The sequence below is a fragment of the Rhamphochromis longiceps genome, linkage group LG3 (genome assembly GCF_057381845.1).
Source record: "Rhamphochromis longiceps isolate RC_006_pf linkage group LG3, R_longiceps_female_GT1.1, whole genome shotgun sequence".
NCBI lineage: Eukaryota > Metazoa > Chordata > Actinopteri > Cichliformes > Cichlidae > Rhamphochromis > Rhamphochromis longiceps.
The window spans coordinates 29,909,327-29,935,843 of record NC_140559.1 but is presented as its reverse complement, the minus strand read 5'-3'; the positions used below and the strand labels follow the sequence as shown (position 1 = coordinate 29,935,843).

The 26,517-nt window shown below is 40.4% G+C and overlaps 2 protein-coding genes and 1 pseudogene across 3 annotated transcripts in view; 2 read left to right on the top strand and 1 right to left on the bottom strand.

The window, feature by feature from the left end:
- Positions 1 to 7,011, top strand: part of LOC146674013 (uncharacterized) — a 34,327-nt gene extending 27,316 nt beyond the window's left edge. Inside the window, exons 6-7 of the mRNA XM_085384743.1 lie at positions 2,622 to 2,774; positions 3,880 to 7,011. Coding sequence (XP_085240869.1) covers positions 2,622 to 2,774; positions 3,880 to 5,141 — 1,415 coding nt within the window. The 3' untranslated portion in view covers positions 5,142 to 7,011. The remainder of the gene's footprint in view (positions 1 to 2,621; positions 2,775 to 3,879) is intronic.
- Positions 7,012 to 10,171: 3,160 nt separating this feature from the next.
- Positions 10,172 to 14,116, bottom strand: LOC146674012 (uncharacterized; annotated as a pseudogene). The gene is made up of 3 exons (XR_014909026.1): positions 13,386 to 14,116; positions 11,076 to 11,734; positions 10,172 to 11,006 (listed from the first exon to the last, which is right to left on the bottom strand). The product of XR_014909026.1 is annotated as an uncharacterized LOC146674012 (transcript).
- A 9,555-nt stretch (positions 14,117 to 23,671) lies between these two features.
- Positions 23,672 to 26,207, top strand: LOC146674011 (tripartite motif-containing protein 16-like). Its single transcript, XM_085393497.1, has one exon. The coding sequence runs from the start codon at positions 23,764 to 23,766 to the stop codon at positions 25,429 to 25,431; it is 1,668 nt and encodes a 555-aa protein (XP_085249623.1). The 5' UTR covers positions 23,672 to 23,763; the 3' UTR covers positions 25,432 to 26,207.
- The last annotated feature ends 310 nt before the right edge of the window (positions 26,208 to 26,517 follow it).

Here is a 26,517-nt window from a genome sequence, read left to right as displayed (position 1 = left end):
TTAATGGGAGATGTTTTTGCAAGGGAGTGAGATAATCAAGTCTTATGGCTCAGAGTAATGGTGGTAATCAGAGGGCACGAAAGTCCCTGTTTTTCTGATGAGATCATGAGGGGGATTTGACATAAAGAGTGGGTGAGTGAACCACTCTATAAAACTGAGAGCCCTTGATGTAAGGAAGTTCACTTTCGGTTGTGCTCTGGTCTGTGTCTCTACAGCTTGATCTCCTCCTTTTTGTCTGTTTTGTCTTTTTTAGTTTTCTTGGTGTATTGAAAGTTTCTTTCAGTGAACTATTCTCCATATTAATGTTTCATCTCCTGTGGAGTTTTTTTTCTTTGCATGCTTAAAAAAATGCTTGTAACATCTGGCTTGATTTTTTTTTTTTGTTCAACAGCTGACCACTGACAGCAAATTTTCTGGTTCCTTTGCTCTGACATATTTACCAGCTGAATGTCTGGTGTAATCTCAAAACTTCAAAGACCAGAGAGGAAAAACTCAGAATCTGAAGCTGAAACACACTTTGATTTTCTGTGGAGAAAGAGAAACCAGCATATTTACTGCTGCAAAGAGGACAACAAAGAACATCTCACTATGGATCTCTGAATTCCAGGAGAACATCTGCTCTCGTCATGATAAGGTGATGAAGATTTTCTTTTTTTACTGATCAACAGAGTATCTGTTAGGTCTGCATAATGGATAAACATAAATGCCATGAAACAGTCAAAGCTGCAGCAGAAAGGAAGAATGATGTTTTACACTCAGCAGCAGAGCCAGAGACCAGAGCTGGATTCTTAAGATATTTGCATAAAATTACACTGGATCCAAACACAGCACATAAAGAGCTCGTACTATCTGAAGGGAACCGAAAAGCAACATTAAAAGAAGGCGGACAGTTTTACTCTTGTCATCCAGAGAGATTCACTGAATATGAACAAGTGCTGAGCAAAGAGAGTCTGACTGGACGTTGTTACTGGGAGGTGGAGTGCAGAGGAGGAGCAGTTTATGTAGCGGTCGCATACAAGAATTTCAGCAGAACAGGAGGTTTATATCACTGTGGATTTGGACTAAATGAGAAATCTTGGGCATTACGTTGTGACACAGACAGTTATATATTTTACTACAACAAAGTCCAAACTGTCCTCTCAGGTCCTCGGCCCTCCAGAGTAGGAGTGTACCTGGATCACAGAGCAGGTATTCTGTCTTTCTACAGCGTCTCTGAAACCATGACTCTCCTCCACAGAGTCCAGACCACATTCACTCAGCCGCTCTATGCTGGACTTGGTCTTGTGTGTTATGGAGTCACTGCTGAGTTCATTCAAGTTGAGACTGAAACACTGGGTGGACTGAACTTTTGCTGTTGTGGCCCCAAAATTAAGGAATAACTTGCCCCTCCATGTTAGGCTGGCCCCAACACTTGAGATTGTTAAATCACTTGAAAAACTTTTTCCCAAGGCATTTGATTAGTAGTACCATTCAGTTTTTGGTCACTTTTAATCTTCTTTAGTTTGTTCATTTTATTTATTGTATATTTTATTTTATTCATTTTTATTATTTTTTATTTATTTATTTTATTGTTATTGTATTTTCTTTTTCTGTGTAATGATTGGTTTTCTAACTTTTATCACTGTTTTTCACTGGAAAGTACTTTGGTCAAACATGTTGTTTTTAAAGTGCTCTATAAATAAAGTTGGATTGAAGTAAAACAAATAGGTTTATCTTGAACCCTGATTTTCAGAGTGTGCCTCAGGGAAATCCAGCCCTCCTACAAAAGAGTGCACAAAGGTATTAGTATGTGCAAACTCATTCGGGGTCGGAGTGGGTGGGCTGTCCCATGTCGCTTCCATCGCAAAAAACGAAGTTCAAAAAGACTGAAAACAAACGTGCAATAAAGTCACAAATTTAAGAAATGCCAGAGGGGTTTTTTTTTTTCTCAACGTGGCCCTAAATCTCCTTTGTAGAGAGAGCCACACACCAAACGCACAAAGCGTTTACTGAATCAGTCACGTGGTACGGCCGAACGTCAACACGAAGGTCATCAAAACGAGCCCGACACAGACGTCTGTCATTTTTTCCCTGTCCACGTTTCACTCCAGTAGGTGGCAGCAATACACCTGTAAGCTGGTTTGCCAACTGCCATCAAGCTCAGAAGAAGGAGAAGGAAGGAAGTGGAGGGGCAAGTGTGGCTGTTTGAGTGGAGCGGTGTGTGCAGACATGGCTGCTTTTTAACGAAGCGGACTGAAGTCGGAAGAGCGACACAAACTAAAGTATTGATCCCGTCACATCAGTGTGGATCTGATACCAACGTCTGTATCGCTTCTATTGATGCTTGTATCGATCCGCTCAGCCTGAGTTGAAGCAGCGATGAGTTCAGCTCAGTATCTGAGAGAGTTCATCAAGGAGAGACTAACTGCTGTTTGTGAGGAAATCTTCTCAGAGGTTCAAAAAACCATCGTCCAGTATGAGGAGGAGATCAACCGTCAGCACAGACTGCTGGATATCAGCCGGAAACCCGACAGAAACTCACACATCACAGGTATGGACATGTTTTTAACTCTGTGCTGTTCAAGCTCAGATTCTTCAGTGTTTGGTTGATTGGTGATAAATCTGAATCTTTGTTCCTCAAGACCCCCTACAACAACACAACTGTAAGGAAGAGGAGGACCCAGAGCCTCCACAGATTTACGAGGAACAGGAGGAACTCTGCAGCAGTCAGGAGGGAGAGCAGCTTGGACTGCTGGAGACCATCTGTGAACCTGATATAATGTCACACAGAATAGGTATGTAAACTGTGATGGTAGTAATAAAAATGAATTAGGCCTGCAGCTATTGATTATTCTATCAAATAATGGATTAATTGGATAAGAAGTACTTTTGTCTCATTAATGTACAATAATAAATATTATAAAGAGAAAAAACACTTTCAGAGTGAACAGAGTGAACAGAGGCTTGTTAGGTTGGACACTGAAGTAGTATTATTATTATTAAATAAAATCTACACCATCAAAACATCTTGTTCTCTTTTCAACAGCACAAAACTGTCCTTTGATTAAAATCAGAAAGTCTTCCAAGAGGACAAAATAATTTTTTATGCCATAGTTTAGATTGCAGATATCTATATGAAATATATTATTTGGCTTTGATCCTTGACTGTACTTGAAATTAACCTAAATACTAAGATCACGTGTGTCCTGCATGAGGATAGGGATTTGTGTTGGTGTGTGGGGCTGTAGCCTGTAAGTTTATATAAATCCAAAAGTAATGTAATGAACAGTGTAACGAATAACTCCTTCCAGGTGGAAATAACTGTAACAATGACCTGACACACACAGTGTTTGACGTGTTGTTTTCTTTTATTTTGCTTGGTTTAGCAGTTCGCGTTTTTGGTTTAAGGCACTCTCGAGCCAGGAGTCAGCTCCCTCCGCAGCTCCTGCACTGCACACACTCCTGTCAGTCTCACCTGTTACTATATATATGGAGAGAGTCATTAGTCAGCACACACACCTGTCCCCTCTGCTGCCCTGACACCGCCTCAAGAGTTCACTGCACCACCCTTCCACTGCAGCGGGGCAGAGACCACACCCCTCCCATAGTAGCATACTGCATTACTTTAAAGAACGGTTATGAAATGCCTTCGACATGCACACACATGCAATTAATTTGCATGTATGTAATGCCTTTGATATGCTGCTTGGAGATAGTCGGGACTCTCAAAGTGGAGCCAGTGAGAACCTAATAACAATAAGAGAACCATTAAAAATTTGAATCGTTAAGTGATTTGAGAATGGAATTGGAACAGCTAAATCCTCATCAAATCTGATCACTACTGAGGGGTCAGATCAAATGTTTTCTCAACAGCTTGTTTTTCTGCATTTGTCTCTTCAGACCTCCAACAGCAGCATGTTGGTGAGGAAGAGGAGGGTCTGGGTGAGGAAGAGGAGGGTCTGGATGAGCAGCAGGTCTGTAACCAGGAGAGGAACTCCAGTCTGGACCAGGAGGACCCAGAGCCTCCACAGATTAAAGAGGAACAGGAGGAGCTCTGCAGCAGTCAGGAGGGAGAGCAGCTTGGACTGAAGCAGGAGGCTGATGCTTTAGCAGACAACACTGCTGCTTCAGAGAGTCAAACTGAAGCAAGGGAAAAGTCTCTACAGTGTGACACTTGTGGGAAAACATTTCAGTATAAATGCTTACTGGCTGCACATTTGACAGTCCACACAGGAGAGAAACGGTTTCCTTGTAGCAAATGTGGCAAAAAATTCAGTCAGCTGACACGCTTGAAAAATCACATGAGAATTCACACAGGTGAGAAGTCGTATCCTTGTAGCACCTGTGGAAAAGAATTCAGTAAAAAATCAGCTCTAAAATCTCACGTGAGAGTTCACACAGGCGAGAAGCATCATTGTTGTAGCATCTGTGGGGAAAGTTTCATCTGGAATATGCAGTTAATACGGCACAGGAGAATTCACACAGGTGAGAAGCCATATTTTTGTGGTACCTGTGAGAAGAGATTCATTCGGAAGATACAGTTAAAGGATCACATGAGAATTCACACTGGCGAGTGTCCGTACTCGTGTAATAGCTGTGGGGAAAAGTTTATTGACCTATCAGCATTGAAAGCTCACGTGAGAATTCACACAGATGAGAAGTCGTATCCTTGTAGCACCTGTGGAAAAGAATTCAGTAAAAAATCAGCTCTAAAATCTCACGCGAGAGTTCACACAGGCGAGAAGCACCATTGTTGTAGCATCTGTGGGGAAAGTTTCATCTGGAATATGCAGTTAATACGGCACAGGAGAATTCACACAGGTGAGAAGCCATATTTTTGTGGTACCTGTGAGAAGAGATTCATTCGGAAGATACAGTTAAAGGATCACATGAGAATTCACACTGGCGAGTGTCCGTACTCGTGTAATAGCTGTGGGGAAAAGTTTATTGACCTATCAGCATTGAAAGCTCACGTGAGAATTCACACAGATGAGAAGTCGTATCCTTGTAGCACCTGTGGAAAAGAATTCAGTAAAAAATCAGCTCTAAAATCTCACGCGAGAGTTCACACAGGCGAGAAGCACCATTGTTGTAGCATCTGTGGGGAAAGTTTCATCTGGAATATGCAGTTAATACGGCACAGGAGAATTCACACTGATTAACTGTTTCATGCTTAGAGAATATGGGGACAGCTGCGAGTTATAGCAGTGTGCTGGTGGTAGAGCCGACACAGAGGAGCAGCCTTTTGCAGGAGTCTGCTCCTGTTGTGTAGACTTGTTCTTTGTTTATTATCCAGGGATCGAGTTCTGTTATTGTTCTACTGAAGCCTTGTCTTTTTCTTTTTTAATCAAAGCAAGAGTAACCAAAGCTGAGTGTGTTCATTCAGGTTTTTAAGTCTCAGACAAACATCTGGTTTTAGTTTTTATATATACTTGAATATATTGTCTCACAGTCACACAGTGTAATGATTTTCAGGCATGGTACTTGGACTTTGCTGTTGTTGTTGTTGTTTTTTAATATAAAAAAATCCAGCTGTGTCTGCTAAATGCAGAATAAACTAAATAAAGATTACCTTCAAACTTCTTTTGACAGAGTTTCACTTTCAGGAGGAAAATGTTTTAATAAGTCACTTATTGTGAATTACAAAGTCTGTGGCACAAGAAATCCAACAGCAAATGTCTTCTGCCTGTTGTAGCTGCTACTAGGAGTGTTTATTTGTTGTAGGGTGACATGTTATCAGAACGAGTGCATAATCAGCTCAAACCTGTCTGTCTAGAACACTTCCCTGTGGCGCAATGGACAATCATCTGACTATGGATTTAAAAAAATCCAGGTTCAACTTCTGGCTGCTTTAGTCTCTTTGCGGCCTCCCTATGAGGGCGAGAACACACTTTATGGACATGTAGATACTGGGTAAGGGAGAGATGCTGGTGCTATTAATCGTTTGGATTCAAATGAAGGTTAGAACAGCAGCTCTAATGTCTTGTGTGGATGTAACTGTATACTGAAAATATCACAGTGTCACGTCAGTGCACTCGTAGAATAAAAAAACAAGAGCTTCATTTCTTTGAATAATAATTTTATGTTGTTTCTCTTCTACTTCACGGAGAAGTCAGTAGTTCTTTATTGATCACAAAGATTTTTTTCTCACTTTGTGCATTTGTGAAGACTGTGTCATTTCATCTGCATTGATCTGTTTGTCTGCTGTTTGTGACTCAGCAAACACTGCAGGAAGTTTACTTTTCATTATTATAATTAATGAGGAGTTCATTGTATTTAATGTGAACAAACTCAGGTTATTTTTAAAAAAGGAAAAAGGCTTGTGTTCATTCCAGGATCTGACAATGTGAAGCTAATCTGAGAGAATAAATGAAGCAGTTTTCCTCCTTGGTGCTTTTGCACTGATTTTAGTTTGTTGGCAGTAAGTTCACGAGCTCTGTGTGTCTGACTTGATTTCATATGCAAGAAAATGATTAAACACAACTGAACCTGCAGAAAACATTAAAGTGAGACTGAAAGACAACTGTCACACAGAGCTGAGGGAGACACCTGGTGGACAAACACAGACATGACAACAAAAAACACTAAAGCGCAGAGGGATGACAAACGGCTGGAAATAACTCCAGGAAAGGATTGCTGTGCATCAGAAAAGCACTCAGCACACACTAATATCTTGTTGGCTTCATTAAGGAAGTGAAACTGGCTGATAGTGTAGACACCAGGCTGTTTTTAATAACTGGTTTGTTTTTCAATCTGAGCTCCAAAGGTTGAAAACACAAATCCTTTTTCATGATTTCCTGTCCTGTCGACACATCACTGAAACAGGCATCGAAGTGAACGGTGGCTTTAAACCTGGAAGAGAGGAGAACTAGGGACAGAGCCAAGCTAACGACAAAGAACAGGACACTTTCTCTCTCTCTCTTAAGAGAGACACAAATAATTTGTGTGGAATCTTATTTAATGCAGAACAAATAAATAGTCTGAAAATAGTTAATTCAAAAAAGCCGTGGCTGCATTTTTGGGTAAATAGCTGCATATAACTTTGTTGTCTGCAAAACTTATGCATAGATTTTTAATATTTACGATTTATATTTGCATTTCAAATTATGAAAATGATTCGTTAAACATGTTTGTGGTTGTAACAGTAAAAAGTATCACTTTTTTCTACTCTGATTTTATGTTTTTTGTCTGATTTAAGATCAATTGTGTTAATACAGTATGTCAAAATGAAAAAAAACTGTAAATTCACATAGGTTGTGCTGAAAATAATGATACCAAACAAGGGAAGATAAACTGTTTTTAAAGGTGAAATGTAGAGGGAAAATCAAAAGTACCGTAGTCAAAAACAGCCAACTACACCCTGGACCCCAGAGGGTTAACCCTTTAAGGCATGGCTATTCAACTATGAAGTTAGTTGGGCCAGATTTTCAAACCGAGGAATTTATCTGGGCCAGATATTTTTTTTGAAGCCAGTAAGCAGCAGATCATGATCAATTTCAAACCCACACAACTGTACTGAAAAACAAGTATTTTTTTTATTCCTATTCCCCTGTAAATCTGGTGACCTCTCACAAATGCACACCAAAAAGTCCATTTAAAAAAAAGGGAGCTATAACTAAACTATTTTTTGCACATTTGAAATAATAATAATAATAATAATAATAATAATAATAATAATAACAAAAAAAACATATTGATAATTCCCTTTCAAATTAAAATAAATATTTCGCTGACCACTCACTTTTCCTGCCATGGATGGAGCCCCATCCGTCACAAACAGACACGCTTCATATGGTAAAATGGCCTGTATTTATATAGCGCTTTTCTAGTCCCTAAGGACCCCAAAGCGCTTTACATATCCAGTCATCCACCCATTCACGCACACATTCACACACTGGTGATGGTAAGCTACATTGTAGCCACAGCCACCCTGGGGCGCACTGACAGAGGCGAGGCTGCCGGACACTGGCGCCACCGGGCCCTCTGACCACCACCAGTAGGCAACGGGTGAAGTGTCTTGCCCAAGGACACAACGACCGAGACTGTCCAAGCCGGGGCTCGAACCGGCAACCTTCCGATTACAAGGCGAACTCCCAACTCTTGAGCCACGATCGCCCCTGTAATATCCAGACCATTTCTCTGTATTTCTGCCAGGACCACAGGCAGGGCCACTCACAGGTTGCTTCTGGGCCGCATTTGGCCCGCGGGCCGCCATTTGAATAGGCTTGCTTTAAGGCTTATCGGAGCAGGCACACTTTGTTTTGCATAACTATTTTTAAAACCTAGTAGAATTGCAACCACATAAGCTAGCAAAGGATGAAAATGATGTTTTCTATTCAAAGTAGGAAAAAATGGAGACCAGGCAAAGTCAGAGCTGAAAACTTTTTCTTTTAACTTTTTTTAATTTTCACCTTGAAAGCAGAGTTTTTACTGAGATATTTTATGAGTTGACAGCACCATGTGCTACTTTCTCTCTGCTGATATGAGTAAATGGAGCTCACACACCTGTCTGTTTCTCTATGTCTATAAGCAGCAGCTACACCACCTACTGAAACTGAGGTGAAGTGCACCAAAACCTCTGTTAGTCGTGATCACGTGACATGGGTGTTTTGAACCACGCTTCAGAGTTGTGTTTGAAAACATCTGTGCTCCAGAAGCTTGACTCAATGTAGAAACATCTTTTTATAGCGTCCCATCCGCACTATCACCTCTTCACTACGCTCCAGCTCCAAAGGTTAACTGTAGAGTCAAAGTGAATTCCCAAAGAAGGAAAGCTTGTAACTCTCTCCAATCTCTTCAAATCTTCATCAGTGAGCTTCCACTTTTTTTTTGTGGTTCACTTGTCCAGCATATTTATTCAGGTAAATTAATCATAACAAAATTTAAACCAAAGCAAACCTTTCATTCTGAGCTTGCAAGGACCTCTCTCACCACTGACTGGTTAGTCAGTCCTACTTTTGCGCACTACTCCTGGCATTGTAGTGGGTAAAAATCAGAAACAAAGAAAAACTTCAGCTGAATAAGAGAACACTCTCATGCTGCATTCACACATTAGAGCAGGGGTGGGTAACTCCAGGCCTCGAGGGCCAGGTCCTGCAGCTGATTCAAATGGCTAAATTACCTCCTCAACATGTCTTGAAGTTCTCCAGAGATTTGGTAACAAACTAATCATGTGATTCAGGTGTGTTGACCCAGGTTGATATCTAAAACTTGCAGGACACCGGCCCTACTGAACAGGAGCATACTGAACTTTAACCTTTATAAAATGTAGGATGAGTTTGGCTGATACAATTATAAGAATAAAGCATGAAACCAAATAAACAACGTCTTGAAATACTGTCTTGAACATGAATCATCTTTTCACTCAGGTGTTGCAGTGATTCGACTTCTGGGCCCTATTTCAGGAAGCCGGTTTAGTGCAAACTCTGAGTAAGTATACCCTGAGTTAACGAAAACTCTGGGTTTTCAGTTTCACAAAGCGAGTTTAGATTCATCTTGAGTGAGTCACTATGACGACACACTCTGTGAAGCTAACCTGCCCCCTAGCAGGTTTACTACTGAGCGCGTTTCCAAGGCTACCGTCTGTCGGGCAGTCAGGAATGTTACAGTTGCACTGAAACGTCTCCTGTACTCGTTTGTGGTGTTCCCCGGTCACAGACCCACAAGATTTATCAAAGAGGGATTCCACAAAATTGCAGGTAGCAGGATGAACAAAACTTAATTCATGATGTGGTGATACTTGGACTACTACTTAAATTTTACATTTATTTTCAGGGTTCCCAGGCGTGATTGGCTGTACAGATGGCACTCACATTCCAATCATTGCTCCTTCAGTAAATGAAGGAGACTATGTGAACAGGAAGTCTTTCCACAGCATTAACGTACAGGTACATAGTTCCCTGTAGCATTTCAAACTAACAAATTATTTCATTATAGTAATGGATGCTAATTTGTGTTCTCTGCACTGTGAAGATCATATGTGATGCTGCCAACATTATCACAAATGTGGAAGCCAAGTGTCACACTGTACAGACTGTTTCCTTGGCCAAAAAAAAACGGAGGCCCAAAAAACAGGTGGGGGTGGTGGAGGACCCCCACCTGTTTTTTGGGCCTCCGTTTTTTTTCTAGTGGCCATAATGGGTCACATTTGAGCATACAGAGTAAGCAAATATGTACTTATAATGTGCTCAGATAATTTCAATAAGTGCTTACAGAAAGAAAATTAATGTAGCCTCTAACTGCAATTGATTTACATCGGACAACAGACCAAGCACTATGGCTCATAATACAATTACACCTTACCTGTTTGGACTATATTTTTATATTTCATTTTTACTTGCTGCCAGGAACGTTTGGGGCCTGTTGGGTTGCACTTGTGCTCACATCATCACAAAATAAAATGTATAAAATATAAAATAAAATATAATAAAATAACGTGTTAAATGGGTGGAAATCCCTAGATCAATGTTTAAATAAACACTCACGCATTGACTCTGTCGGCTATGTTTTGCCATGCATGCTCCCTTTCTTTTGCAGCTGAGGCTGTGTTACTTTTTTTCTGCAAGATTTGCATGTTATCAGCATATGCTGCCATCAGAATTTCGGCGTCAAGCGCTGTAAAATACATTGACCGCGCCTTCTTTCCCTCCGTCTCCATGGTGACTCGCTTAATCTGTGCTCCACTAATCAGGGCTTTATGTATCCTCGTGCGCGCGCTTAACTTGGGGTTAAAGCAACTCCGCGTTGATTGAACTACTTGTTATCAGCCTTTCTGAAACCGAATATTCCGAGTTGGACAGTTCGGGGTTACTCAACCCTGAGTATCGTTTTTCACTCTGAGTTTTCTAAACCGGCTTCCTGAAATAGGGCCCTGGTCAGGGTGAGTTCTACCACCAACACATTGCTATGACTCAGGGCTGTATCACATTTTCAAAGTATTAAACATTTAACCAGTGTGAATTTTCATGTGTTTCTTTAAGTTCATCCTCTGACTGAATCTTTTACCACAAGTGCTGCAAGGATATGGCCTTTCACCAGTGTGCACTCGTGAGTTTTTAATGTTGATTTCTCATTGAATCTTTTCCCAACAATGTGGCTTCTCTCCTGTGTGAATTCTTGTGTGAGTTTTCAAGTGTGCCAGCTGATTGAATATTTTCCCACAGGTGTTACACGGATACGGCTTCTCACCTGTGTGAATTCTTACATGAGTATTCAATGATGATTTCTGATTGAACTGTTTCCCACAGGTGCTACAAGGATATGGTTTTTCACCTGTGTGAACTCTCAGATGTGTAGTAAGGTTGGATTTAAAGTTAAACGTTTTTCCACAGGTGTCACACTGTACAGACTGTTTCCTTGTGTCAGTTTTACTTTCTGACACAGGGGTGTTGTCCACTCCCTCATTGTGATGTCTCTTCTTTAGCTTTGTATTGCTAGTAAATCCTGAGTCCACGTGATGGCTTTCTTCATGATCTCGGCTCTCTGCTTCAGGAGAGCTGTGAGAAAGGAGCTGCTTACTGTTTAGTTTTTGTTCACTGTGGGAACTTTCCTCATAAGTCGGAGTGTCCATGAAAATATCAGTCTCCTGCTTCATTCCAAGCTTCTCTCTCCTGACTGCTGCAAAGCTCCTCCTGTTCATCTTTAACCTGTGGAGGCTCTGGCTCCTCCTGGTCTGGGCTGGAGTTCCTCTCCTGGTTACAGACCTGCTGCTCATCCAGACCCTCCTCTTCCTCACAGTCATGTTGTTGTGGGAGGTCTTGAGGAACAAATAAATACAAGAAAAAGTCAGTTATGTGATGATAAATGGTGATCAGACCAGAGAGTCTATCATTTGACTGATCGTGAGCCCGTCTGTTTCATGCATGCACAACACACGCACAGCAGCTCAGGCAAACAGTTGTGCATACTCACAGCCACACACTAATATATTGACATTGAAGCTCCTCACTGCGAGCAAAGACCCAAAGTCCACCAAACTAAACTGCAAGGTGACCATTTTTGTGCAGCAAACCTGACCACACTCTTAAACACGGTCATGTTAAAGAAGCTAACAAAAGAAAAATGGCTAAACGTTCCCTAATGGTTCTACAAATGTAAACTTCAGGAAACATTGTCTGAAGGTCATGTGAAAGTTACATTTATGGAATGTGACCATCTCTTCTGTCAGTGAGAGAGCAGCAAAAGAAAGTCCTTATGTGGTACATGGCGCTCAAAAGTCTGTCAAAGAATGTTTCAGTACGACTTTGGTAAACTATGAAGCTGCACCGCTCGATGGATTGTCTGAGCATTACAGCTACCGTAGTCAGGAGCCTCGCGGAGTAATCTGGGTCTAAAGCTCCGTCCGCTTCAGGTCCCAAAATCAAATGAACACTGCGGCATCACTGAGAGTTAAAAACTGTCTAAACTCTTTCATCTTTAATAAAATGATCAGTGTTGTTGCGTTAACAGGTGTAACAATTAATTTTAACATCCAGGCATCCATGAAAACAGAATGTATTAAATTTAACAGAGTTAGAAGTTAGCTCGCTAGTTTCCACCTAAACATGATATAGCATGTTCTGACTGAGAGATTTCAGAAAAAACTTAAAATGGTACAGCTCTGCTATCACTTCCAACAGAAATGAAGACAGAAACAGCGGTGACTTTTTTAGGGTCAGACTAGCTGGTATATAATGATGTGCTACATGATCGCTAGCGACACAGCTATGTTAGCATAATATAAACACAGTGAAGCTGGAGTATGAACGCTAACTTTTTTCCACTTGATAAAAGTTAATGGTACAAATGTAATCGCATGGCAGGATGCTGCAAACAGATCAAACTTCAGTCAGGAGAACAACTGAGATAATCCATCCACAATACGAGGTTTGTCAATAATATACTGCAACAACAAGGGAATAGAGCAGCTGTGAGAGAATTCAACATTAATGAATCAATGGTAGGGAAGTGGACGACGCAAGAAGAATGAGTTGAGTAAAGTTTGAGTTATCTGACTGTTTTGTTTAGCTTAATGTGCCTTATGAACTGAAAAGTATGGTACTACCAAAAAAAAAAAAAAAAAAAAAAAAGACAAAAATGAGAAAACACCCACAAATGTTTCCAAAAATGTAGTGTTTTGTTTTCTTTTTTGTAATCAAACTGTTTATTAGAGGGGAAGTGTGTTTTAGGACACTCGAGCCTAACATTAGCTGGCATAAAGTTAGCTCAAAACCAGCCGTTATTGTTGTTTAGCAGGCTCCTTTTGTGAGCAGTCCAGAGACCAGAGGTTCACATGTCTGATCTCTTGAAAAATCAGTAATTGCAGCAATAGCTGAAATAAAAAGGATGTTTCTGTCCATGTTCATGTGTTAGTGCTCTGACTTCAGTTCAGGAAATTAGAATGTGAACAGTTAAAAACATGTCCATACCTATGATGTGTGAGTCTGTCGGGTTTCCGGCTGATATCCAGCAGTCTGTGCTGACGGTGTATCTCCTCCTCATACTGGACGATGGTTTTTTGAACCTCTGAGAAGATTTCTTCACAAACAGCAGTTAGTCTCTCCTTGATGAACTCTCTCAGATACTGAACTGAACTCATTGCTGCTTCCGCTGAGGCTGGACGGATCGATATAAGCATCGATGACGTGAAGCCGACATTGGGATCCGATCCACAGATCGATACTTTAGTTTGTGTCTCTCTTCCGACTTCAGTCCACTTCATCAAACAGCAGCCATGTCTATTCACACTGCTCCACTTGAACAGCCACACTTGCCCTCCACCTCCTTGCTTCTCATTTTTCTGAGCTTGATAGTAGTTGGCAAACCAGCTTACAGGTGTATTACTGCCACCTATTGGAGTAAAGTGTGGACAGGAGAATAGCAGGAAAATTTTTTAATTTTTTATCATTCTCTCCCAGGTCATCCCAAAATTTGATGTTAATACGATGGCTTTTTACAGGCTTTGCCAGTGCCACTATAACTGCATGCTTTCAGACTGATGGGACCGATATAAGACAACTATCATCCCAATAACGATATAAATCACAAAAATGTAAAAATTTTCTGTAAATTCTGTGAATCTTGGGCAGCTGAAGTGTTTCCAGCTGGGCGTCGTGTACCTGGAGTCTAGTGTTTAACCGATGTGTAATGGAGACCAGGGGTTCCATTACCTGGTTGGTATTGTTAGTGATTAATTGTTGGATTAGGAATTTAAAATAGGGTAATAAAGAAAACACATTAGTTCTTATGGAGTCTTTTATTAGGTTATTTGACATACAATTAATAATTTGACAGCTGGTAACGGAAAAGAGACAGTGGGACTGGCCATCCTACCTGTGTCGGAGAAGAGCCAAAGTTAGAGCTAGTGATGAGACGTTCTGTATCGAGGCATCGAAGCTTGTGTCGAGTAATGGAGGGGGCGTTTCCGCGATGCGCGTATCCGGTTGTTCAGTGATGACGCGACGAATCCTACTTCCGGGTCTAAAGTAGTCTGCGTTTAATATGGCTTTTGTGTTGTTAACATGTTTAATGTTATGCATTTTCTTCTATTTGATCTCAAAAAGCTCCTAAAACAGTCAGCGATCACTGTTGACCTCCCTCGGCTTTTATTACCGCTAATCATTTATTTAAGCTCAGTTTTTAAAACCTTAGGATGTAACTACAGCCCAGCCCATGCAGCAGTATATGAATGACTAACCTCGTATTGTGGATGGATTATCTCAGTTGTTCTCCTGGCTGAAGTTTGGTCCTTTTACAGCATCCTGCCATGCGATTACATTTACAGTGGAAAAAAAGTTAGCTTGTTTATATTATGCTAACATAGCTGTGTCTCTAGCGGTCACGTAGCACATCATTATATACCAGCTAGCCCAACTTCAGTAACCCTACAAACGTCACTGCTGTTTAGTTTTCTGTCTTCATTTATGTTGGAAGTGATAAAAGAGCTGTACGTTTTAATTTGTTTCCAAAACCCCGCAGTCAGGACATGCTATATTGTATTTAGATAGAAGCTAGCGAGCTAACTCCATGCTAACTTCTAACTCCGTTAAATGTCATAAATTCCGTTTTCATGGATGCCTGGAAGTTAAACTCAATTGTTACACCTGGTAGAGCAGAACGCTGATCATTTTATTAAAGATGAAAGACTTTAGACAGTTTTTCAACTCTCAGTAATGCCATAGTGATCATTTGATATATAGACCTGCAGCGGAGTTTAGACCCAGACACGGCTAGTGATGTCAGACTGAACAACCGGATAGAGGCTTGCTTCATTTATGGGAGGAGCTGAAAATGATGACGTCCGAAGCCTCGCTGCCCGGCTGTACCACGTGACTGGTTCATGAAGTGGTTCGAATTTTGCCGCGAGATATGACAGCAATATAAACCCCTCAGACTTCATTCAAAATGTGGGTGTTTGATGGAGAGTTGTTAGTGAGAGTTTGGAGACAGTTTGGAGGTTTAGGAGAGTGAGGAGAGAAAGTCAGGAGAGAATGGAGCCAGCTAAGAGGAGGATGTCCTCCCCTGTGTGGGAACATTTTGATTTTATTCCTCCCAACAAGGTATGTAAATTTCCACAGAAGATGTATTTTCATGATACTGATGGTGCAATACAATTTATGTTAAGCTGTCTGTACTTTTGTACAAGGTGAAGTGTTTGCTATGTGCCAGGGAGCTGGGATATAGCAACAACACCTCATCCATGCTTAGGCACTACAGAGCTTTGCATGAGAATAAGGGGAACACCGATGGAGCAAGACCAGGTGAGCCATCAAATGCAATGATAATATAGCATGCTTTAATGTTACTAAATGATATAACAATATTATACAGCTGTTATAAGTTACGTGTGTGATATTTATATTTGTGCTTCGTCTTTATTGTCTTTCCTCAGGAGAACAATCTCAAATAGATGAAAACCTGGTCAGCATGGTGATTGAGGACTCCCAGCCATTTAGCATTGTGGAGGACAAAGGATTTAAAAGATTTGTTAAATCATTAAATCCTAGCTATGTTCTCCCCACTAAAAAGGTCATAAAAGCAGTGAAAATTTAGTTTTTACAGAATAAAATGTGAACAGGCAGGACTGATGCCTCAGTGTGTAGCTGTCCATACCTCAACGTTACAAAAGCACAACCACTGTCCACACCCCAACCTCACCTCACAGTAAATGATCATTTTAAGCATTTCCAAATAATCATTTTCCATACTGGCAGTATAAATATACACAGTATACTTCCATCACTACAATATACATGTTTTACACACTCCTTTTGTTGTTGACATTTACAGGCTGTGTGCAAAAGGCCACACTCTTCAAATTCATGCCAACTAATATTTTTTACGTCCAGTAGGTGTCCTACTAGAGCAAATGAAGCTTCAAGAAGCTTTGCACTGGGGTGAACCAATTGGATGGAAAGCTTCAGTGCTTCATGAAGCTTCATCTGCCCATCACTAGTTAGAGCTGCTTGCAGTTAATCACTTATCAATAACCTAAACATATGTGAAATGAGAACTTTTAAAGGTACTCACCTGTCCTGGTTGCTTCTTGCAGGATGTGGAGCAAAAGAGTGAAAGCAGCTCAATCACCTGTTTAAGAGCTCTTGGAGCAGACCAGTGTGCCGGGTTAGGGAGTATGGATAAAGAGGGTTTTAATTTAGATAGAAATGGGTGAAGCTTATGTTATTGGTTTGTTTATAGTACGTGTTGGAAATATGTATATGTTTGTGATGTGCTTTAATGTTATTGTATGTTTGTTTGTGTGGAGGGTTATGTGTTTCATTTTGATTAGTTAACCCCATACTTGGGCTATTCCGGATGCTCACCTGAAAAGGTAGAGTATAAAGGGAAGCCATTTTGTTTAGTTGCAGTTAGTGTTTGTGCTGTTATCATGCTCCTTCTTTAATAAAGTATCAATCCATGGATGTCTTTTACTCCAGTCTCGTGTCATATTCTCTTTTTTTGCTTCTCTTTTTTTTTTTTTTTGTCCCGTTTGGATCTATAGCCATCAGAATTGTTGTCTTGAGGCCAAGAAAGATGCCAAGCGGATTTATTTTACCAAGTGGATCATCATGGCCTTGCCATATTGGTCCATTTGATTGACCTTTATTATAATTATGGATTTATTTTATTTTCAGTTGCTACAAACGGGACAGACATGACTGTGGGATAGGACAGGGGGAAAGAATGAAAGAAAGAGAGGGAGAGAAAGAAAACCAAAGGGGAGAAGAGACGGTGAGAAGGGGGGGAAGAGAGAAAAAAACACAAACAAACAAAAAAAAAACAACTCCTGGGTCACCTGTATGGAGAAAAAAAAACAGAAGAGAAAGCAAACAACAAAGAGCAACATAATAAGAAAAAAAAGCACCATCACAATAAACTAGCTAGCAGTAGATATCAATAGTTACTAAATAATAAACGATATTGTGCAGCACGCAAGATAGACAGCGCACAATGTGCTTTGAGGCAGCAGCCAAGAAAGGCCTGGCTTGCAGTCTCCACTCTAATTCATCTCAAAGGCGTTCTACCGAGTTGAGGTCAGACTCTGCTAGTCAGTCAAGTTCTTCCTCACCAAACTCCCTCATCCACATCTTTATGGAGCTTGCTTTGTGCACTGGTGTGCAGTCATGTTGGAAGAGGAAGGGTCCATCCGAAAACTGTTTCCACAAAGTTGGGAGCATGAAATTGTCCAAAATGTCTTGGTACGCTGACGCATTAACCCTCTGGGCTCTATCCTGGGACTTTTCTTTTTCCAACCATTTTCATTCTGTTAATACAAATGGAATGAAATTTCCCAAAGGTTTATATTTGTTCAGATGTTTTAATTTTCAACATCAGCTCCTTAATAATGTCAATAATATTCACTATACACCAAATTGTTCCTCTTGACTCTATCGTGGCCATTTTTGACCAATTGAAACCCATTATAACCACTTTTTTTGATTCCTTTTTATTGACAGTAGTAAATCATGCAATTTAGGTAAAAATGCTTTCATTTTAAACTCAACACATGAAAATTGTAGTTTTTAATATTTTTTTTTTTTACAAAATTGCACCAATTACCCATTTTTGGTTAAACAAGCAATTTTATTTAATATTCTGAGTTTCTAGTAGGCCTTTGATGGCTGACCACACTCCAATGGACCAAAATAATGAAACAATTTTGACAAAGGTTTGATCTTAAGGATCTAATAGTTTGTGTTTGTGCATGACATTGGAGCACAAACATATATTTGCAAGATAGACTGGAATAAATTATGACGCATCAAATATTACATAGGCTGCAGTGAATTTCTGTGGCTGCTATTGAGCTTTGAGGTTCCCAGTCAAACTCAGCTTTGCAGCACATGTTAAAAGCACTTTTACTCTTGTATTTTTCATAAAAAGATATCATACCCAAAATATTAAGTCTAGAAACAAAAACAAAAAAACCCAATCACAGGACATTTTGCAGAATTCAAAGAAACAAACAAAGAAACAAACAACAACAAACACTAAACGTGTCCTGGAGTTTATGCAGGTGCAGACGTTGCTACTGCTGTAAGTAAGCCTAACAGCTTCCACATCATTTATTCTGGCTATATGGCAAGAAGGTCATCACTGCTTCAAGCACTGCCTATATGATCTGATCAGAGAGCAAGGACAGCAAGCAGTTCTCTGCCATTGAAGAAAAGACATCTGCCCAAGATGAAGAAACTTCCTCTCCAGAAGATGAGGGGACAATCTCCAAAGAGGCTGACTGCAACATCACAGATGATGAGTACTAGCCAGTGCTTGAATCCTCAGGATTGGGGTCGGGGGGCATGGAGGTGGAGGCCAAGCAGCTGATGGAAAAGGAGCATTTTCTGAGAGCGAGGAGCCGGTGACTGAGTGGATCCCTCGTGAAAGGAAAACCATGTGGGTCCCACTACTGAAGAGAGACTGCTCTACAATCCAGTACCCACTGGTATCAAACCAGGGGTCACCCTGTATGCAGTTTCCTGCATTAGCAGCCTGAGATCTACTTTTGACTTTTTTATAACAAAGGAGATCTTTTAGCTCTTGTGCACCCTTACAAACCTGCACGGGAGGCGAAGGTGTGAGGATTAAAGGACTACAGATAAGGTAGAGATTAGCCTACACCAGAATAAAGCAATACATTGCACGTTGGATGACAACACTGGAAGTTCTCAGGAAGCAAAAAAGCTCAAGGGGTTCAGACTCCAACTGACGGAGGAGCTCCGAGGACAGCGTCTTTCCTTCGGTCACCTTGGTAGAGGAACTCCTCAGATGAAAACGGGCGCAGGGGAAACAACCCAGAGCTTCCTCCCCAGCTCCTCCAGTTGCAACAGAGAAAGACTTTGTTGTCTGTCTGTCTTCACCAAAACTACCACGGCGATGTCCCACATGCCAAAGCAACGGAGGAATGTTCTTCTTTTGAGCACAACACACAGTGAACCAGCAGTCAGTCATGGGGAATAAAGGATGTGTGAAAGCAAGAAGCAATCCTGGACTACAATAGGCACAAATACAGCTTGGATAATTTAGAGATTGTGTTGGCACCTCGAGTTGAACGGAAACTAACTGATGGCTCTTTTCTCCAATCTCCTGGATGTCTTGGGAAACGATGTCTTTGTCCCGTTGGAAACACCTTCACTGAAGTGGGGGAGTCCTCTACAACCTACAAATGAAGAGTGATGCTGGGAGAGCTGGGGCACATGCTGGTGACCTCAACAACTGCAAGACACCCTTGTCCCTGATTCTCAGCCACTTCTCAAGATGCAGTAGTCTGAACCAGAGTGTGACCCACACCCCACCAACAAAATGAGAAGAAGGTGCAAAAGGCGCACCACCAAGATTGGAACAGCAGCCCCTTGCACCAGGTGTAGAAAGTGCGCCTACAAAAACCACTCTAATGTGGTTAGTACATCTTGGTGCTAATGAGGATGCACACAGAAGCTCTCACACACTGGAATATAAATTTTGATCATTTCAGTGGTTATTTGGTCATTAAATGGCTTTTCTGGCCACTAAAACACCATGTGTGATTTTCTTTTTTTGGCCATTCATTCCCCCCAAAAAATGATACTAACCTACAATGATGATTAAAAATATATTAGGTTTCATCATACATATGCTGAATTTATTTGCTATTCTCCCCCAAAATGTAGTAATAATACATAATCTGACTGGTATTCAAAGCGTATAATTTCTGAATTTGAATTATATTTTGGTTTTCATTACTAGGAGCGGTGCTAATTTAAAAAAATTAAGTCAATGAAAGTAGAAAAATGTTTTAATATATATGAATTTTATAGCATTTTGTAAACATAAACAGGGGGTGGCCAAAATAATACTTGAACTCCCAGTCCTGTATTGTGTTCATGAAGGAACTGATTCTGACTGTCCAGAATCAGGACTGATGACTCTTGTCTGTACCTGTGTGAGGTGGATCAATGTTATGGCTTTGGCAGATTTATCTTAGTGACACTGGTAACTGGATCAGGTCATTAAGTAAAATTTTAAACTCCTTCAGTTCTACATGACTTTCTTTTCAGATGAATAATAATCTGCTTGGAAATGTGTGTGAAAATAATTTTAGTGGTTATTAGTGATTTTAAATACTTGTTTAAGATGTGTTTGTGTCTCTGCAGCAGGGAGAGAAAACCTGAGACATCAAACACAGAGAGTGGAGGAAGGATCGGCCTCTACTGACAGCAGCTCTGCTGCAGATGGTCGATATCACTTTAAATAGAACACGTGTTTGAGTAGAGGCATAAAAAACACAATCACAATAGCAAATGAAATATAGCCATCCCAAATCCACTCAGTTGTGTGGATGTGCAGAAAAGAATTAAGAGCAATTAGAGAAAGAATAGAGAGTCTTCAGAGCCTCTTCTTCTCCATGCACCTTGAAACTATAAGTGAAGTTGTGGTAGAAGTTTTTCATTCTGATTTGTTTCTGTTGCCGTGTTTCCATTTATAAAGCTGTTGGTTTATTATTACTTATATTGCAGTAATATTTCTGCTGTCTGCCAGTTTTTGACTCCTCTGATGAAGCTGCAGTGTTTGTGTTCTGCTTTGATCCACAGTGATCTGCTTCTTTATTGTCTGATCTCATAAAAACTGTCAGACTGCAGCTGTGAGTTCAGACCTTCAGGATTCATTTACAGCTTTAATTCTTACACACTATAGATTAATCTTGTTATTGTTAATCTGAAACTCTGCTGCATTCACTGATTTTAATCCTGTCTAACAGCGCGCTGATATTTTCTGTCTGATAATAATTGCTATCCTGTAAATGTGAATCAGCCTGAAATGAAATCAGTGAGTTGTTAACACTGGTGTTGTTTTATTGCACTTTTTCTATAATGAAATCTTCACCTGGCTGCAGGTTTACAGCTGTGTGTGTTTCTGCACCATTGGGATCTTTATGAAACGACCCAAAGACCTCTGACTGGTTCCAGTAACCTGATAGATTTTTGGTTTGTGTTTATTTCTACTTTTGTGTTTCTGATTGAGTCCAGACTAAACTCCAACATTCACTCATGTTTTTAATAATGTGCAGCTATGAATAAATTCAAATGTTTCCTGTTTGCTCTGCATCTTTTTAAACAAACATTTAGTTTTTTCTTCATTTGTGTTTCCACCTTCAGCCTCTTTGTTCTTTCTTCCAGCTGAGATGGATTTAAGGTGGAAATGAGACAATCGGTTCATGAGCTGCCAGGATGTCAGATATCAGTGGACTGCTGTGCAGTTTATTTATTGTGTTTGACTTTATCGCCTCCATGTGGACATTTATGGGAATCAGTCAAGTGAAGAAGTTGAATGATTGTTAAATAAATGGCAGCTTTAATAATGGACAGCAGGGTGATTGCCAGTCAGCTGCCGGTCACACATGCAGAGCCTTGTAATTAATATCAATGCAATATGTAAATGTAATCAACGCTTTTCACATTTAACCTCATTCCAACTGGATAACCAGACAATGTTACCGTCCAAAGCAACTTAAATAGTCAGTTGACCCATTGTAGTGTCTAAGAATATTGGAGCCTTCAGGTATCAAACCTGAGGCTCAGTCATTAAAGATGTTAAAGAACCATTTGGGACAAAGCAGAAAAGATGAAACATTATTTCACTCTGTTAATCACACAGAGGCAGTCCATCAAATCCTGCAGCACTTAAAGGATTTTATTCAGCACAGATGCTGGAAAATCACCCTCCACTCCATCAACCTGTACACGAAGCAACTGGTAACAGAGATGTTTTATATGAAAGTTTCTACTTCATACAAACCCTCCTTTATTATGCAGACTCAGCACAGAGTCATGAGTGGAGAATAGATTTGTAGTCCGTCACATCAATGTAGTGTCACCATCCTGTTCAGCCATGTTTACAATGAATCCTCTAAAATGCTGCCATTCATATCAGTGCGCTCTGTTTATCCACTGGTGGGCCCATTTTACATGCGCTCTTTAAATGACTGTAACTCCGTCATTGTGTATGTTAGAGACATAATATGAACGGTTTTTAAAAGAAGAAAAGCTGCACTTTACGGAGATATTTGGTGTATTATGGTAGCACAAACTGTTCACAAGCTACTGCTGTCTGAAAAAAGAAAAGTCAATTCCTCTTAGGTGTTACCATGGGTGATTTGTACCACTGTAGCTCCTCGACCAGTTGGGCAAGAGAAACATTTCAGACGGTTACTGGAAGAGGAGAAGATGTGCTTTACGAAACTTTACGGTGCATCATTAGAAAGCACGAGTAACAATGGTCCAATCACAAGTAAGAATTGATGACGCACGGAGCAGAGACGCAGGTGTGGAGAAGTGGCAATGCCCCCCAAAAAGGCCTGGAGATTTAAAAACCTGAGTGGCCCAGGCTAAAAAACGTTTTTGTACGTATTTATTGTAATTCATATTTAACGTTGATGTCGTGATACATTTTCTTCCTGCTGAATATCAGTTTCTAATTAACTAAATATCTGAAAAAACAGAGTCCGTTTATTTCCACTTTATGCTGTTGTTCCATTGTAATAACAATACAATAATGTAAAATGACAGATATTGGAAGTGGAGTTTATTCTGAGAAAAGGAGCAAAAACATTCACTTATAGTATGATTTCTGACCCTTTTACAGCCAAAATAACCAAATAAGGCAGTCTGTATAATACTTGGTCAGGAAAGAGTTAATATTGACTGGTTCTCACATACCAGTATTTAGCCACGTCCATGCTCAAGATTATTGTTGTGATCAACTCGACCGTAATAACAGAAAATTACTTTTAAAGAAGGATCAGAGTTTCTTTTTATTCCTGTCAAACATTTATCACATTTTTGTGGAGATGAATGTGTTTGAAAAACCTTTAATTTGTTTACTGCCTCATATACCAACTACTACACCTGCTGCACCCTCTCACCTCTGATGGTGTTTGAGGGACAGAAACAACTGAAATGAACATAAACTTAAATGCAACATAAGCATCATGTCAGTGGCTGCCTTATCTGTATGTTTAGGATCATTATCCTCCTGCATTGACTGAAACTGAAGGACTGTTTGTTAACTTCAGTGAGAACTCTGACATTTCTAAACTGAAGTTTATTTATATAGAATAAGGTGTTAACAAGCTTAAAAGTTGATGTGAGCACAAAAAAAAAACAGGTCAAACAGACTTCGCTCTCAAACCGCTCCTCTTTCTGGAATGAGACACAGCCTGATAAACAAGACAGGCTCCATTCACTGCAGAAACATGTTGTTGAGATCAGAGCTCAGACTAGTTTCAGTTATAAGGAAGAGAAACTCACACAGTCGCTGACACTGAGAGGAGAAATGGCGCATAAAGGAGTTCAGCTGGATGAAGAAACCTTCTCTTGTTCCATCTGTTTGGATCTACTGATAAATCCGGTGACTACAACCTGTGGACACAGCTACTGCATGAACTGTATTAAAGCCCACTTTGATGAAGAGGACAGGAAGGGAATCCACAGCTGCCCTCAGTGCAGGAAGAATTTCATACCGAGGCCTGTCCTGGAGAAAAACACCATGTTAGCAGCTTTAGTGGAGCAGCTGAAGAAGACTGGACTCCAAGCTGCTCCTGCTGATCACTGCTATGCTGGACCTGAAGATGTGGCCTGTGATGTCTGTACTGGGAGGAAGCTGAAAGCCATCAAGTCCTGTTTAGTCTGTTTAATTTCTTACTGTGAGAAACACCTCCAACCTCACTATGATGTAGTTCAGTTTAAGAAACACAAGCTGGTGGCCCCCTCCAAGAAGCTCCAGGACAACATCTGCTCTCGTCATGATGAGGTGATGAAGATTTTCTGTCGTACTGATCAGCAGAGTATCTGTTATCTCTGCACAATGGATGAACATAAAGGCCATGAAACAGTCCCAGCTGCAGCAGAAAGGACTGAGAAGCAGAAGGAGCTCGAGGTGAGACGACTAAACATCCAGCAGAGAATCCAGGAGCGAGAGAAAGATGTGAAGCTGCTTCAACAGGAGGTGGAGGCCATCAATGGCTCTGCTGATAAAGCAGTGGAGGACAGTGAGAAGATGTTCACTGAGCTGATCCGTCTCATCCAGAAAAGAAGCTCTGATGTGAAGCAGCAGGTCAGATCCCAGCAGGAAACTGAAGTGAGTCGAGTCAAAGAGCTTCAGGAGAAGCTGGAGCAGGAGATCGCTGAGCTGAAGAGGAAAGACGGCGAGCTGGAGCAGCTCTCACACACAGAGGATCACAACCAGTTTCTACACAACTACCCCTCACTGTCAGCACTCAGTGAGTCTACACACTCATCCAGCATCAATATTCTTCCTCTGAGCTACTTTGAGGATGTGACAGCAGCTGTGTCAGAGACCAGAGATAAACTACAGGACATTCTGAGAGAGGAATGGACAAACATCTCACTGACAGTCACTGAAGAGGATGTTTCACTGTCACCACCTGAGCCAAAGACCAGAGCTGGATTCTTAAAATATTCACATGAAATCACACTGGATCCAAACACAGCAAACAGACGTCTGTTATTATCTGAGGGGAACAGAAAAGTAACATTTATGAAGCAACAACAGTCTTATTCTGATCATCCAGACAGATTCACTGTATTTTTTCAGGTCCTGAGTAGAGAGAGTCTGACTGGACGTTGTTACTGGGAGGTGGAGTGGAGAGGGGGAGGAGTTGGTGTTGCAGTGGCATACAAGAATATCAGCAGAGAAGGGGGGGGCGATGAATGTGTATTTGGATACAATAACAAATCTTGGGCATTAGATTGTGACATGAACAGTTATAAATTTTGGCACAACAAAGTCCGAACTGTCCTCTCAGGTCCTCGGTCCTCCAGAGTAGGAGTGTACCTGGATCACAGAGCAGGTATTCTGTCTTTCTACAGCGTCTCTGAAACCATGACTCTCCTCCACAGAGTCCAGACTACATTCACTCAGCCGCTCTATGCTGGAGTTCATCTTTATGGAGCCACTGCAGAGTTGATTAAAGTCAAATAGAGAAGACAGGTTCATGTTGATCCCTGACCATTATATGTACTTGTGTAGTTTCTAAATGAGGCTTTACATTTTAGAAGCTGAGAAGTTCAGTGGTCCATTGATGTGTGAAAATAATATTGCACTGATTCAAACTGTACTTACATTTATATACCTTACATCAATATAAATCTGAATTTGTTCTTATGGCTGATAATCATGTGAGTTTAAATGATACTACTCTTCATATTCAGCATGTTTGAAATCTGTCATCAGTCTGGTTAGTGCTTTTATTCTGTAGTTGCTGTAGTGGGTTGTCAAATGCAACAATATATTGGAGCTGCAGTGATTCATCAGTTAGTCAATGATTAGAGAATTGATTGTTTTATCATTATTTTAGTCACATTTAAAGCTGGTTCCAGTTTCTGAAATGTGAAGATTGTTGGTTTTCTTGATCATATATGACTGTAAACTTAATGTCTTTGAGGTTTGAACTTTTAAAATGTAACAAAAATTAAATAGTTAATGTTTGACATTTAATATTTTTTTTCATATGAAAACTTTGATCACACTCGATCATTTATACATTTAAATACAGACACTAAATGATACAGGCCTGTATGTTGTGGAGGATAGACATGTTGCTTTGCCCTGAGCTGTGTCTGGCAGGCAGAGCATCTCCACAAATCTGAAGCTTCTGATTTGGAGAAAATGATCTGAGGGAGACACCTGGAATCTCATCCTGGACACAAAGGGAATAAAATCAGCAGAGTTATAAACAAGTGGTGATGTTGAATGATTGGCAAATAAACATCAGTTTTAATAATGGACAAACTGGATGAAATCGTTTCTCCAAAGCTTCTTTAGAAAATGTTTGTTTGTTTGTTTGTTTGTTTGTTCATTAGACATCTATTTTATTCAAACTGGTTAAACCAAAGCTTTTCTTCTTCTCTCATACATAAAATATAGTCATTAATCTTACTAACATGAAAAACGATTTTGTTGTCTTGTTTTAAATGTGTTCTCTAAATGTGCCTTATCCAGTCTGTATCCTGGACCCTGAGCAAATACAAGAATGAACACCAGGCTGAAATAGTCACAGCAGGGACT

Bases quoted from the DNA above. Each gene is read 5' to 3' on its own strand.
- LOC146674011 (XM_085393497.1), top strand. From the start codon at position 23,764: ATGGCGCATAAAGGAGTTCAGCTGGATGAAGAAACCTTCTCTTGTTCC.